This window comes from Scyliorhinus torazame, chromosome 13 (genome assembly GCF_047496885.1).
Source record: "Scyliorhinus torazame isolate Kashiwa2021f chromosome 13, sScyTor2.1, whole genome shotgun sequence".
Classification (NCBI taxonomy): Eukaryota; Metazoa; Chordata; class Chondrichthyes; order Carcharhiniformes; family Scyliorhinidae; genus Scyliorhinus; species Scyliorhinus torazame.
The window spans coordinates 223,647,659-223,662,367 of NC_092719.1; the positions used below are offsets into that span (position 1 = coordinate 223,647,659).

The 14,709-nt window shown below is 58.8% G+C and overlaps 1 protein-coding gene across 2 annotated transcripts in view; it reads right to left on the reverse strand.

The window, feature by feature from the left end:
- The window catches only part of LOC140388636 (netrin-4-like), a 77,934-nt gene that overhangs the window by 14,173 nt on the left and 49,052 nt on the right, over positions 1-14,709 (reverse strand). For both annotated transcript variants that reach the window (XM_072473092.1, XM_072473091.1), the window contains exons 6-8: positions 12,353-12,566; positions 10,993-11,126; positions 827-895 (exon numbers count right to left, since the gene is read on the reverse strand). In XM_072473092.1, coding sequence (XP_072329193.1) covers positions 827-895; positions 10,993-11,126; positions 12,353-12,566 — 417 coding nt within the window. The remainder of the gene's footprint in view (positions 1-826; positions 896-10,992; positions 11,127-12,352; positions 12,567-14,709) is intronic.

Consider the following 14,709-nt stretch of genomic DNA (forward strand, 5'->3'; position numbering starts at 1 on the left):
GAGGCTGTGGAATGCCCTACCTGCTACAGTAGTGAACTCGCCAACATTGAGGGCATTTAAAAGTTTATTGGATAAGCATATGGATGATAATGGTATAGTGTAGGTTAGATGGCTTTTGTTTCGGTGCAACACGTGGGCCGAAGGGCCTGTACTGCGCTGTATCCGATGTTATTGAGTGGCTGCAGTTTCTGAATGTGGGAGGATAATACTTGGAGCCTCTGTGTCTGGCTGGCAACAGGTTTGACCATCCCGGGCGGGATTCCCTGAGCCCGGAGAATCCCCGCGACCCGGCCACGCCACCCCGATGGCGGCGGATATCCACAGAGCGGAGAATCAGCGCCATTGGTGCCGGCGTGGTTACCATGGTGCCGGTCGGGGCCCGCCCGCCGATTCTCGGTCCGGGATGGGCCGAACGGCCGTAGTGAAAATGCTGAGTCCCGCTGGCGCCGTCCGCATCTGCTCTCAGCCGGCGGACACTCGGCGGGGGGGGGCCTGTGAGGGGGGAGAGAGGGGCTCCGACCTGGGCCCACCAATCGACGGGCTGGCCTCTCTGGCTGGGGGCCTCCTTTCCTACGCGGCGGCCCCTGTTTCCACGCGGCACGTTGCGTCGGGGCCGGCGCCGCTGCGCATGCGCGGATCACGCGGCGCTCAATTCGCGCCGGGATCGGCAGCTGGAGCGACGCGACCCGCTCCAGCGCCGTGCTGGCCCCCTGTAGGGGCCAGAATTACTCCTGGGAGCGGCCCGTTCATGCCGTCGTAAAGTGCAACGGCGTTTACAACAGCGTGGACACTCTGTCGCGGGATGGGAGAATCCCGCCCCTCTTACCATATGTGTACTTCCTCTGACAAAGATATGTGGCACCTCGCTGGGATGTCTCCTTGCAGACGCACTTCTCTAGTGTGACAGAAAAGGCAGGGTCAACAAGTTATTAACTTAACACAAAGAAATGAAGAAATAATATTCCTGTTAGTATCACCCCCTCACCCCACCCCCTCATTCACACACACACACACACACAGACACACACACACACAGACACACACACACACAGACACACACACACACAGACAGACACACACTGACACACAGACACACACGCACAGACACACACACACAGACACACACACAGACACACACACAGACACACACGCACAGACACACACACACAGACACACACACAGACACATACACACACACAGACACACACACAGACACACACACAGACACACACACAGACACACACACAGACACACACGCACAGACACACACACACAGACACACACACACAGACACACACACAGACACATACACACACACAGACACACACACAGACACACACACACAGACACACACACAGACACACACACAGACACACACGCACAGACACACACACACAGACACACACACACAGACACACACACAGACACATACACACACACAGACAATCATCAGCAAATGTCAATCTGAGGAACCCTTCAGTCCTGACATCGTCAACGTGAAGCTTCTGTGTCTGCGATCCGATTGGTTTCTGTGGAATATGAGGAGATGTTTCATCCAACAATCTCCCTCCTTCCCTCCCTCTCCTCACGTCTCAGTAACACCTGGGGCGAAATTCTTCCCCAACGGCGCGATGTCCGCCGACTGGCGCCACAAACGGCGCCAATCAGACGGGCATCGCGCCGCCCCAAAGGTGCGGAATGCTCCGCATCTTTGGGGGCCGAGCCCCAACATTGAGGGGCTAGGCCGGCGCCGGAGGGATTTCCGCCCCGCCAGCTGGCGGAAATGGCGTTTGGTGCCCCGCCCGCGGCACAGGCCCGCCCGCGGATCGGTGGGCCCCGATCGCGGGCCAGGCCACCGTGGGGGCACCCCCGGGGTCAGCTCGCCCCGCGCCCCCCCCAGGACCCCGGAGCCCGCCCAGGCCGCCTGGTCCCGCCGGTAAATACCAGCTTTGATTTACGCCGGCGGGACAGGCAATTTCTGGGCGGGACTTCGGCCCATCCGGGTCGGAGAATTGAGCGGGGGGTCCCGCCAACCGGCGCGGCGCGATTCCCGCCCCCGCCCAATCTCCGGGAGCGGAGACTTCGGCGGGGGCGGGGGCGGGATTCACGGCGGCCAACGGCCATTCTCCGACCCGGCGGGGGGTCGGAGAATGTCGCCCCAGATTTGCACCAGATTTTAAAGAGATGCTGCAATTAGGGTTGATGACCGTTAACTCACTGAGGTACCATTTTCTATTTGAATGGAAAGGTTTAATCTCCGGGGTCCATTGTTGAAACCCATACTGGCAGCGTGGACATCACTGACCACACCAGCTTTTACTGTTCATTCTCAGTCTCGCTGGCTGACTGACCTGCTGGACATCAGTCTACAGTGCAGGTGCAGGTCTCGGGCGTCATTCTCCGACCCCCCAGCGGGTTGGAGAATCGCCGGGGGCTGCCGTGAATCCCGCCCCCGCCGGTTGCCGAAGTCTCCGGTACCGGATATTCGGCGGGGGCGGGAATTGGGCTGCGCCGGTTGGCGGACCCCCCCGCTCGATTCTCCGGCCCGGATGGGCCGAAGTCCCGCCGATAAATTGCCTGTCCCGCCGGCGTGGATTAAACCACCTTTTGAACGGCGGGACCAAGCGGCGTGGGCGGGCTCCGGGGTCCTGGGGGGGGGCGCGGGGTGATCTGGCCCCGGGGGGGTGCCCCCACGGTGGCCTGGCCCACGATCGGGGCCCACCGATCCGCAGGTGGCCTGTGCCATGGGGGCACTCTTTCCCTTCCGCCTCCGCCACGGTCTCCACCATGGCGGAGGCGGAAGAGACTCCCTCCACTGCGCATGCGCGGGAATGCTGTCAGCGGCCGCTGACGCTCCCGCGCATGCGCCGCACGGGGATGTCATTTCCGCGCCAGCTGGCGGGGCGGAAATCCCTCCGGCCCCCAAAAATGCGGAGCATTCCGCACCTTTGGGGCGGCGCGATGCCGGTCTGATTGGCGCCGTTTGGGGAGAATTTTGCCCTTGGAGTCACAAATGGGCCCACGTTGGCTTAGCCAACAGGTTTCCTTCCCGAAAGGATCTCAGTGCCTCAGACCAATTGATCGAGTTTGATCACTGTGATTGACCCACATTCTCCCCCACTCCCCGTTGGAGCGAGTCCCACATTCTCCCCACTCCCCGTTGGAGCGAGTCCCACATTCTCCCCACTCCCCCGTGGGAGCGAGTCCCACATTCTCCCCACTCCCCCGTGGGAGCGAGTCCCACATTCTCCCCACTCCCCGTGGGAGCGAGCCCCACATTCTTCCCACTGCCCAGGGGAGCGAGTCCCACAATCTCCCCACTCCCTGTGGGAGCGAGTCCCACATTCTCCCCACTCCCTGTGGGAGTGAGTCCCACATTCTCCCCACTCCCTGTGGGAGCGAGTCCCACATTCTCCCCACTCCCTGTGGGAGCGAGTCCCACAATCTCCCCACTCCCTGTGGGAGTGAGTCCCACATTCTCCCCACTCCCTGTGGGAGCGAGTCCCACAATCTCCCCACTCCCTGTGGGAGCGAGTCCCACATTCTCCCCACTCCCTGTGGGAGCGAGTCCCACATTCTCCCCACTCCCTGTGGGAGTGAGTCCCACATTCTCCCCACTCCCCGTGGGAGCGAGTCCCACATTCTTCCCATTCCCTGTGGGAGCGAGTCCCACATTCTCCGCACTCCCTGTGGGAGGGAGTCCCACATTCTCCCCACTCCCCGTAGGAGCGAGTCCCACTTTCTCCCCACTCCCTGTGGGAGCTAGTCCCACATTCTCCCCACTCCCTGTGGGAGCGAGTCCCACATTCTCCCCACTTCCTGTGGGAGCGAGTCCCACATTCTCCCCACTCCCCGTGGGAGCGTGTCCCACATTCTCCCCACTCCCTGTGGGAGCGAGACCCACATTCTCCCCACTCCTCGTGGGAGCGAGTCCCACATTCTCCCCACTCCCCGTGGGAGCGAGTCCCACATTCTCCCCACTCTCTGTGGGAGCGAGTCCCACATTCTCCCCACTCCCTGTGGGAGCGAGACCCACATTCTCCCCACTCCTCGTGGGAGCGAGTCCCACATTCTCCCCACTCCCCGTGGGAGCGAGTCCCACATTCTCCCCACTCCCCGTAGGAGCGAGTCCAACATTCTCCCCACTCCCCTGTGGGAGCGAGTCCCACATTCTCCCCACTCCCTGTGGGAGCGAGTCCCACATTCTCCCCACTCTCTGTGGGAGCGAGTCCCAAATTCTCCCCACTCCCCGTGGGAGCGAGTCCCACATTCTACCCACTCCCTGTGGGAGTGAGTCCCACATTCTCCCCACTCTCTGGGAGCGAGTCCCACCTTCTCCCCACTCCCTGTGGGAGTGAGTGCCACATTCTCCCCACTCTCTGTGGGAGCGAGTCCCACATTCTCCCCACTCCCTGTGGGTGCGAGTCCCACATTCTCCCCACTCACCGTAGGAGCGAGTCCCACATTCTCCCCACTCCCTGTGGGAGCGAGTCCCACATTCTCCCCACTCCCTGTGGGAGCGAGTCCCACATTCTCCCCACTCCCCGTGGGAGTGAGTCCCACATTCTCCCCACTCCCTGTGGGAGCGAGTCCCACATTCTCCCCACTCACAGTGGGTGCGAGTCCCACATTCTCCACACTCTCTGTGGGAGCGAGTCACACATTCTCCCCACTCCCCGTGGGAGCGAGTCCCACATTCTCCCCACTCTCTGTGGGAGCGACTCCCACATTCTCCCCGCTCCCTGTGGGAGCGAGTCCCACATTCTCCCTACTCCATGTGGGAGTGAGTCCCGCATTCTCCCCACTCCCCCGTGGGAGCGAGTCCCACATTCTTCCCACTCCCTGTGGGAGCGAGTCCCACATTCTCCCCACTCCCTGTGGGAGCAAGTACCACTTTCTGTCCCACTCCCTGTGGGAGCGAGTCCCACATTCTCCCCACTCCCCGTGGGAGCGAGTTCCACATTCTCCCCACTCCCTGTGGGAGCGAGTCCCACATTCTCCCCACTCCCCGTGGGAACGAGTCCCACATTCTCCCCACTCCCCGTGGGAACGAGTCCCACATTCTCCCCACTCCCTGTGGGAGCGAGTCCCACATTCTCCACACCGTCTGTGGGAGCGAGTCACACATTCTCCCCACTCCCCGTGGGAGCAAGTCCCACATTCTCCCCACTCCCCCGTGGGAGCGAGTCCCACATTCTCCCCACTCCCCCGTGGGAGCGAGTCCCACATTCTCCCCACTCCCCGTGGGAGCGAGCCCCACATTCTTCCCACTGCCCAGGGGAGCGAGTCCCACAATCTCCCCACTCCCTGTGGGAGCGAGTCCCACATTCTCCCCACTCCCTGTGGGAGTGAGTCCCACATTCTCCCCACTCCCTGTGGGAGCGAGTCCCACATTCTCCCCACTCCCTGTGGGAGCGAGTCCCACAATCTCCCCACTCCCTGTGGGAGTGAGTCCCACATTCTCCCCACTCCCTGTGGGAGCGAGTCCCACAATCTCCCCACTCCCTGTGGGAGCGAGTCCCACATTCTCCCCACTCCCTGTGGGAGCGAGTCCCACATTCTCCCCACTCCCTGTGGGAGTGAGTCCCACATTCTCCCCACTCCCCGTGGGAGCGAGTCCCACATTCTTCCCATTCCCTGTGGGAGCGAGTCCCACATTCTCCGCACTCCCTGTGGGAGGGAGTCCCACATTCTCCCCACTCCCCGTAGGAGCGAGTCCCACTTTCTCCCCACTCCCTGTGGGAGCTAGTCCCACATTCTCCCCACTCCCTGTGGGAGCGAGTCCCACATTCTCCCCACTTCCTGTGGGAGCGAGTCCCACATTCTCCCCACTCCCCGTGGGAGCGTGTCCCACATTCTCCCCACTCCCTGTGGGAGCGAGACCCACATTCTCCCCACTCCTCGTGGGAGCGAGTCCCACATTCTCCCCACTCCCCGTGGGAGCGAGTCCCACATTCTCCCCACTCTCTGTGGGAGCGAGTCCCACATTCTCCCCACTCCCTGTGGGAGTGAGTCCCACATTCTCCCCACTCCCTGTGGGAGCGAGTCCCACATTCTCCCCACTCCCTGTGGGAGCGAGTCCCACAATCTCCCCACTCCCTGTGGGAGTGAGTCCCACATTCTCCCCACTCCCTGTGGGAGCGAGTCCCACAATCTCCCCACTCCCTGTGGGAGCGAGTCCCACATTCTCCCCACTCCCTGTGGGAGCGAGTCCCACATTCTCCCCACTCCCTGTGGGAGTGAGTCCCACATTCTCCCCACTCCCCGTGGGAGCGAGTCCCACATTCTTCCCATTCCCTGTGGGAGCGAGTCCCACATTCTCCGCACTCCCTGTGGGAGGGAGTCCCACATTCTCCCCACTCCCCGTAGGAGCGAGTCCCACTTTCTCCCCACTCCCTGTGGGAGCTAGTCCCACATTCTCCCCACTCCCTGTGGGAGCGAGTCCCACATTCTCCCCACTTCCTGTGGGAGCGAGTCCCACATTCTCCCCACTCCCCGTGGGAGCGTGTCCCACATTCTCCCCACTCCCTGTGGGAGCGAGACCCACATTCTCCCCACTCCTCGTGGGAGCGAGTCCCACATTCTCCCCACTCCCCGTGGGAGCGAGTCCCACATTCTCCCCACTCTCTGTGGGAGCGAGTCCCACATTCTCCCCACTCCCTGTGGGAGCGAGACCCACATTCTCCCCACTCCTCGTGGGAGCGAGTCCCACATTCTCCCCACTCCCCGTGGGAGCGAGTCCCACATTCTCCCCACTCCCCGTAGGAGCGAGTCCAACATTCTCCCCACTCCCCTGTGGGAGCGAGTCCCACATTCTCCCCACTCCCTGTGGGAGCGAGTCCCACATTCTCCCCACTCTCTGTGGGAGCGAGTCCCAAATTCTCCCCACTCCCCGTGGGAGCGAGTCCCACATTCTACCCACTCCCTGTGGGAGTGAGTCCCACATTCTCCCCACTCTCTGGGAGCGAGTCCCACCTTCTCCCCACTCCCTGTGGGAGTGAGTGCCACATTCTCCCCACTCTCTGTGGGAGCGAGTCCCATATTCTCCCCACTCCCTGTGGGTGCGAGTCCCACATTCTCCCCACTCACCGTAGGAGCGAGTCCCACATTCTCCCCACTCCCTGTGGGAGCGAGTCCCACATTCTCCCCACTCCCTGTGGGAGCGAGTCCCACATTCTCCCCACTCCCCGTGGGAGTGAGTCCCACATTCTCCCCACTCCCTGTGGGAGCGAGTCCCACATTCTCCCCACTCACAGTGGGTGCGAGTCCCACATTCTCCACACTCCCTGTGGGAGCGAGTCACACATTCTCCCCACTCCCCGTGGGAGCGAGTCCCACATTCTCCCCACTCTCTGTGGGAGCGACTCCCACATTCTCCCCGCTCCCTGTGGGAGCGAGTCCCACATTCTCCCTACTCCATGTGGGAGTGAGTCCCGCATTCTCCCCACTCCCCTGTGGGAGCGAGTCCCACATTCTTCCCACTCCCTGTGGGAGCGAGTCCCACATTCTCCCCACTCCCTGTGGGAGCAAGTACCACTTTCTGTCCCACTCCCTGTGGGAGCGAGTCCCACATTCTCCCCACTCCCCGTGGGAGCGAGTTCCACATTCTCCCCACTCCCTGTGGGAGCGAGTCCCACATTCTCCCCACTCCCCGTGGGAACGAGTCCCACATTCTCCCCACTCCCCGTGGGAACGAGTCCCACATTCTCCCCACTCCCTGTGGGAGCGAGTCCCACATTCTCCACACCGTCTGTGGGAGCGAGTCACACATTCTCCCCACTCCCCGTGGGAGCAAGTCCCACATTCTCCCCACTCTCTGTGGGAGCGAGTCCCACATTCTCCCCACTCCCTGTGGGAGCGAGTCCCACATTCTCCCTACTCCATGTGGGAGTGAGTCCCGCATTCTCCCCACTCCCCCGTGGGAGCGAGTCCCACATTCTCCCCACTCCCTGTGGGAGCGAGTCCCACATTCTCCCCACTCCCTGTGGGAGCGAGTCCCACATTCTCCCCACTCCCCGTGGGAGTGAGTCCCACATTCTCCCCACTCCCTGTGGGAGCGAGTCCCACATTCTCCCCACTCACAGTGGGTGCGAGTCCCACATTCTCCACACTCCCTGTGGGAGCGAGTCACACATTCTCCCCACTCCCCGTGGGAGCGAGTCCCACATTCTCCCCACTCTCTGTGGGAGCGACTCCCACATTCTCCCCGCTCCCTGTGGGAGCGAGTCCCACATTCTCCCTACTCCATGTGGGAGTGAGTCCGCATTCTCCCCACTCCCCCGTGGGAGCGAGTCCCACATTCTTCCCACTCCCTGTGGGAGCGAGTCCCACATTCTCCCCACTCCCTGTGGGAGCAAGTACCACTTTCTGTCCCACTCCCTGTGGGAGCGAGTCCCACATTCTCCCCACTCCCCGTGGGAGCGAGTTCCACATTCTCCCCACTCCCTGTGGGAGCGAGTCCCACATTCTCCCCACTCCCCGTGGGAACGAGTCCCACATTCTCCCCACTCCCCGTGGGAACGCGTCCCACATTCTCCCCACTCCCCGTGGGAACGCGTCCCACATTCTCCCCACTCCCTGTGGGAGCGAGTCCCACATTCTCCCCACTCCCTGTGGGAACGAGTCCCACATTCTCCCCACTCCCTGTGGGAGCGAGTCCCACATTCTCCACACCGTCTATGGGAGCGAGTCACACAATCTCCCCACTCCCCGTGGGAGCAAGTCCCACATTCTCCCCACTCTCTGTGGGAGCGAGTCCCACATTCTCCCCACTCCCTGTGGGAGCGAGTCCCACATTCTCCCTACTCCATGTGGGAGTGAGTCCCGCATTCTCCCCACTCCCCCGTGGGAGCGAGTCCCACATTCTCCCCACTCCCTGTGGGAGCGAGTCCCACATTCTCCCCACTCCCTGTGGGAGCGAGTCCCACATTCTCCCCACTCCCCGTGGGAGTGAGTCCCACATTCTCCCCACTCCCTGTGGGAGCGAGTCCCACATTCTCCCCACTCACAGTGGGTGCGAGTCCCACATTCTCCACACTCCCTGTGGGAGCGAGTCACACATTCTCCCCACTCCCCGTGGGAGCGAGTCCCACATTCTCCCCACTCTCTGTGGGAGCGACTCCCACATTCTCCCCGCTCCCTGTGGGAGCGAGTCCCACATTCTCCCTACTCCATGTGGGAGTGAGTCCCGCATTCTCCCCACTCCCCCGTGGGAGCGAGTCCCACATTCTTCCCACTCCCTGTGGGAGCGAGTCCCACATTCTCCCCACTCCCTGTGGGAGCAAGTACCACTTTCTGTCCCACTCCCTGTGGGAGCGAGTCCCACATTCTCCCCACTCCCCGTGGGAGCGAGTTCCACATTCTCCCCACTCCCTGTGGGAGCGAGTCCCACATTCTCCCCACTCCCCGTGGGAGCGAGTCCCACATTCTCCCCACTCCCCGTGGGAGCGAGTCCCACATTCTCCCCACTCCCCGTGGGAGCGAGTCCCACATTCTCCCCACTCCCCGTGGGAACGAGTCCCACATTCTCCCCACTCCCCGTGGGAACGCGTCCCACATTCTCCCCACTCCCCGTGGGAACGCGTCCCACATTCTCCCCACTCCCTGTGGGAGCGAGTCCCACATTCTCCCCACTCCCTGTGGGAGCGAGTCCCACACTCTCCCCACTCCCTGTGGGAGCGAGTCCCACATTCTCCCCACTCCCTGTGGGAGTGAGTCCCACATTCTCGCCCACTCCCCGTGGGAGTGAGTCCCACATTCTCCCCACTCCCTGTGGGAACGAGTCCCACATTCTCCCCACTCCCTGTGGGAACGAGTCCCACATTCTCCCAACTCCCTGGCTAAAAGCGTTTCCTGAATTCGTCATTGGATATATTTATGATTATCTTGTATATTTGGCCCGTGGTCTAACTAAAAAAAGGAAACATCTGGGGCCAGATTCTCCGATTCTGAGGTTAAGTGCGGAGGATCGTGGCAGTTTACAGGGACAAAATCAGCAACCGCGCCACATAAAACCCCCGACCTCCACGAAACAAGCGGCTGGAGAATGGCCGGGTCCATGGTCTCGCATGCACACGGCGACGACCTACAGCGGTCGGGCTGTAAAACATGGCGTCGGCCGTGCGCGACCTGACCTGCCAGATAGTGCCCCCTGGCCACCCCCCACTAGTCCCTCCAGCCCTTGCGGAAGCCCCCCCCCCCGGCCAGCAGCATGGCTCCCGCCACGCCGGGTACCCGCAAGGCTGAGACCACAAGTGAACCGCGCGGTCGGGAACCCGTCCTATCAGGAGCGGAGCATCGGGGGAGGGTCATCGCACTGCGATGTCGCCGTTTTGGGGGCAGCAGAGCGTACGAATACTGCGTCAAACAGGCGGCACCCCCGATTTCAGCTTCAAAAGTGATCCTCCGCCCGATCACCGATTACAAAGTTTGCGTCAGGGAACAGAGGATCTCGCCCCTTCTCTATCTTTACCCTCTTAAACATTGCATCATATTAAAAACCTCCTTTGATATCTCAGCTGTGTGAGGATAGAGGCTCAGTCTGTCCTTGCTGATAGATGTAACCGCAAAGTTCTGGGGTCATCCTGGAAATAATCTTCATTCATCTTCTCCAGCCCTTCGATACAGTTTTCTAATCTAGAGTTAGAGTTGTGGTCGGTGCATCGTGTGTGTCTCTGCAACAGTGATGTTACTGCCCTTCCCCTTCCTGCCCATTTCAAAATCCTTCCGTGCATTGAGCCCTCTCTATGTCTGTAGCCTCCAACATTACAATCGACCCGATATCTCTGCTCTCCTCCAATCATCGGGCACATCCCCGATTTCCATCCTTCCTCATTGGCTGCCTGGCCTGAGGCTTCAAAATTCCCTCCGTGGCTCCATTCGTTTGACCAACACAATATCCTATCCCATGTGCCCCGTGCCAGATCCTGTCTGAAAACACTCCCAGAGGCCTTGGGCAGTTTTGCTGTATGCAAAGTTGTTGTTGTGACCTACCAGAATGCCTAAGTGCCGAGAACCCCTGCTCCTCTTGCCAACTCCAATCCTCCCCACTGGCATTGGCTGGCATGTCGATCACGTCTGGGATTCGGCTGCCGATGGGGATGTTGTGAACTTGTTCATTTTGAAAGCTGCAAAGCGGAAAGAGTGGAACAAAAAGTATTCAGGACAAATAAAACCTGGAACGAGTCCTCAGAAAACAGGTCGGCTATTGCAAGGAGATTATTTGTGGACTTTACATTCAAGGAGCACGATGTCACTGCTAGGGGACAGACCACGCTCCCAGTATGGATACCCTGGGCGCGGTATAACGGGGAAAAAGGTGTCCCGTTTTGGACCATTTAATGGTTTTTTGGGGGCGCTACAATGGACTCTGTTTTCTTTTGGCTTGGCGAAGAATGTCCCACCAAGGCCATTCTTACCTTTATTTCCTGCACTGGCAAGATCAACTCTTTGTCCAGGAAAAGATTGGGCTGCCATTTTTAAATGCCGCCCGATCCCCTGGACTCTGGAGCAGCCCCCTCGGAACACCCCCCACGGCCTCCAGAACTCCCCCCAAACGTCACAGCTAACCTGTTAGAGGGTCATCGAGATCCCCCCCACTCCACCTCATAAGGGCAAAGCACACCCAGATCTGATGACTGACAGTCTCACCCGGGCACCCTGACAGCGCCACCCGGCACCCTGGCAGTGCCAGAATGGGCTCCTTGCTGAGGCTCCTTGATGCCACACTCGGTCAAACGCTGCCTTGGAGTCGAGGGCAGTCACTCTCACCTCACCTCGGGCATTCCGCTCTTTTGTCCAGGTTTGAACCAAGGCTGTAATGAGGTCAGGAGCTGCGTGACCCTGGCGGAACCCACACTGAGCGTCCGTGAGCAGGTTATTGCTGAGTAAGTGCTGCTTGATAACACTGTTGATGACTCCTTCCATCACTTTGCTGATGATGGAGAGTAGATTGATAGGGCAGTAATTGGCTGGGTTGGATTTGTCCTGTTTCTTGTGTACAGGACACACCTGAGCAATTTTCCACATTGCCGGGTAGATGCCAGTGTTGTAGCTGTACTGGAACAGCTTGGCGAGGGGCGCAGCAAGTTCTGGAGCACAAGTCTTCAGTACTATTGCTGGGATATTGTCAGGGCCCACTGCCTTTGCAAGTGAGGGTTTCAGGCGGGTACATTATCCTTTATGATGTGATGATTTCCACAGTTGAATTGCTCATCAGCATTTTCTCTGGGCTCAGAGGGAGGAATGATATTATGCTGAGGGCTTCCTTCACTGGTGAAGCTACCCCCCCCCCCTGTTAAGTGTCACCATGTTCTGGGGAGGAGGAGGTATTGGGGAAAGGAGTTATACTCACTTGTCCAGACATTGACCAGTTTGGGTGTCGCAGGCTCTCGCACAGTCACAAGGCTTACAGCCTGACTCTCCAAATCCCCAGTACCCCACCAGGCAGCTGGCACACTGTGGATCACCCACTCCAGGCTGGCAGTAGCAGTACCCGCTCTTTGGGTCGCACTTCCAGCTCCTGTTGAAGGTCGAATTTGTCGAGCCCAAGGGGTGGCAAGAACAAGCTGAGGGGAAAGGTCAAGGGTTGAAATGACAGGGTGCCCACCAATCCAAACTCCCTCACTCACCAATTGCAAATGTGATTCTCTTCCCGTCCCCAAAGCCCGACTTGCAGTTCCAGATTGTGTCCACAAGAGGGAGGATACGCTGAACCTTTATGAAGCCCTGGTTAGGTCACAACTAGAGAATTGGGGCCTATTCTGGTCACCACACTTTAGGGAGGATGTTAGGGTCTTTGAGGAGGTGCGGAGGGGATTTACCCGAATGCTTCCAGTGTTGAAGGGATTTATCCTCAAGGTTGGGTTGGAAAAGGTCTTGTTCTCATTGGAGTGGAGGAGGCTGAGGGGAGAATTGATCGAGGGGGACAAGATCATGACAGGTTTAGAGAAGGTGGACAAAGAAAGGCTGTTCCCATTGGCTGATCGTACAAGGACCAATAGGTCATTGATTTAAAGTTTTGTGCAAGATATGTAGGGGGAAGGAGAGGAGGAGATTCTACACTTAGTGAGTGACAATGACCTGAAACCATTGCCCTCGAGGTTGGTGGAAGTGGAAAGAATGAATGACTGAAAAGAAAGTTGGGTGGGCACTTGAGCAGGTCTGTGGGGATCGAGTGGGATAGTGGGACTGACTGGATTGTTCTACTGAGAGGAAGAATGGGCTGAAGAGCCTCCTACTGTGCTGTACATTACTCAATGACGATCACTTCTGAGCCCTCGCTCTCCACGATGATATCACCGCAAATTCACCACCCTTTCCGGTTCCATCCATTTCCCAAACTCACAAGCAGCTTCTAATCCCCCTCTTCACAGTCAAATCGAGCTCAGTTTCTATCCAGACACTCGATCATGGCCCCTCCGCTACTATTAGGACAGGGTGTACACGATGAATTCGAAAACAATTCCTGATCTCACAGGAACACCCAGCCACACGGTGCAGAGGCTCTGAATTAACATTGTTTGTATATTTGTTAATGGGATGTGTGTGTCGCTGGTCAGGCCAGCATTTCTTGCCCATCCCTAGTTGCCCTTGAGAAGATGGTGGTGAGCTGCCTATGTGGTGTAGATACACCCACTGTGCTGTTAGGGAGGGAGTTCCAGGATTGAAGGAACGGCAATATATTTCCCAGTCAGGGTGGTGAGTGACTTGGAGGGGAACCTCCAGGTGGTGGGGTTCCCAGGTATCTGCTACTCTTGCCCTTCTAGATGGTAGTGGTCGTGGGTTTGGAAGGTGCTGTCTAAGGAACCTTGGTGAGTTACCGCAGTGAATCTTGTAGATGGTACACACGGCTGTCACTGTTTGTCGGTGGTAGAGGGTTTGAATGTTCGTGGAAGGAGGAGCAATCGAGCGGGCTGCTTTGTCCTGGATGATGTCGAGCTCCCTGAGTGTTCTTGGAGCTGCACTCATCCAGGCAAGTGGAGAGTATTCCATCACACTCCTGACTTGTGCCTTGCAGATGGTGGACAGGCTTTGGGGGGGGTCAGGAGTGAGTTACTCACTGCAGAATGCCCAGCCTCTGCACTACAGCCAATGCAGAGCTTTTCAAGTGTAGCCACTGTGTAAATGTGGGAAATGTGGCAACCGGATACTCACGGCAAGATCCCACTGACATCAATCTGATAAGGAACAGATAATCTCTTGGTGATATTTGTTGAATGATCAATTTTGGCCAGGGCACTGGGGTGAGCACCCTGCTCTTCTTCAAAATGGTACCTGTGGAATCGCCAGCGTCCATCTGAGAGGGCAGGAGGTGTCTCATCTGAGTGGGGGCGCTCTCGACAGTGCAGCCCCCCCCCCCCCCCCCCCCGCCCACCGCTCAGTACGACACGGGGGTGGGTAATGTGCACAGCCCATGTCCCAGAGCTGAGAAGGTCAGTATGTGGGGCTGAGATCAGAGAGAAACAAATATGGAGAGGACAAGGTTAAGAGATCCAATTTCATGGTAAGGAGATCAGGAACCAGTGATGGGTACAGGGGAACATGCTTCCTCCCAGAGGGACCAGTTTCATGAGGAATGGAGACCAAAGATCCCGATCGAGAGATTCCCAACTATTCAGAAAGAAAATAAATTTCAACTTCCTAATCAAAGAAATCTTTTCATTTCCTGATGTTTTTACTTCCAATGATGCAGCACTCCCTCAGTACTGA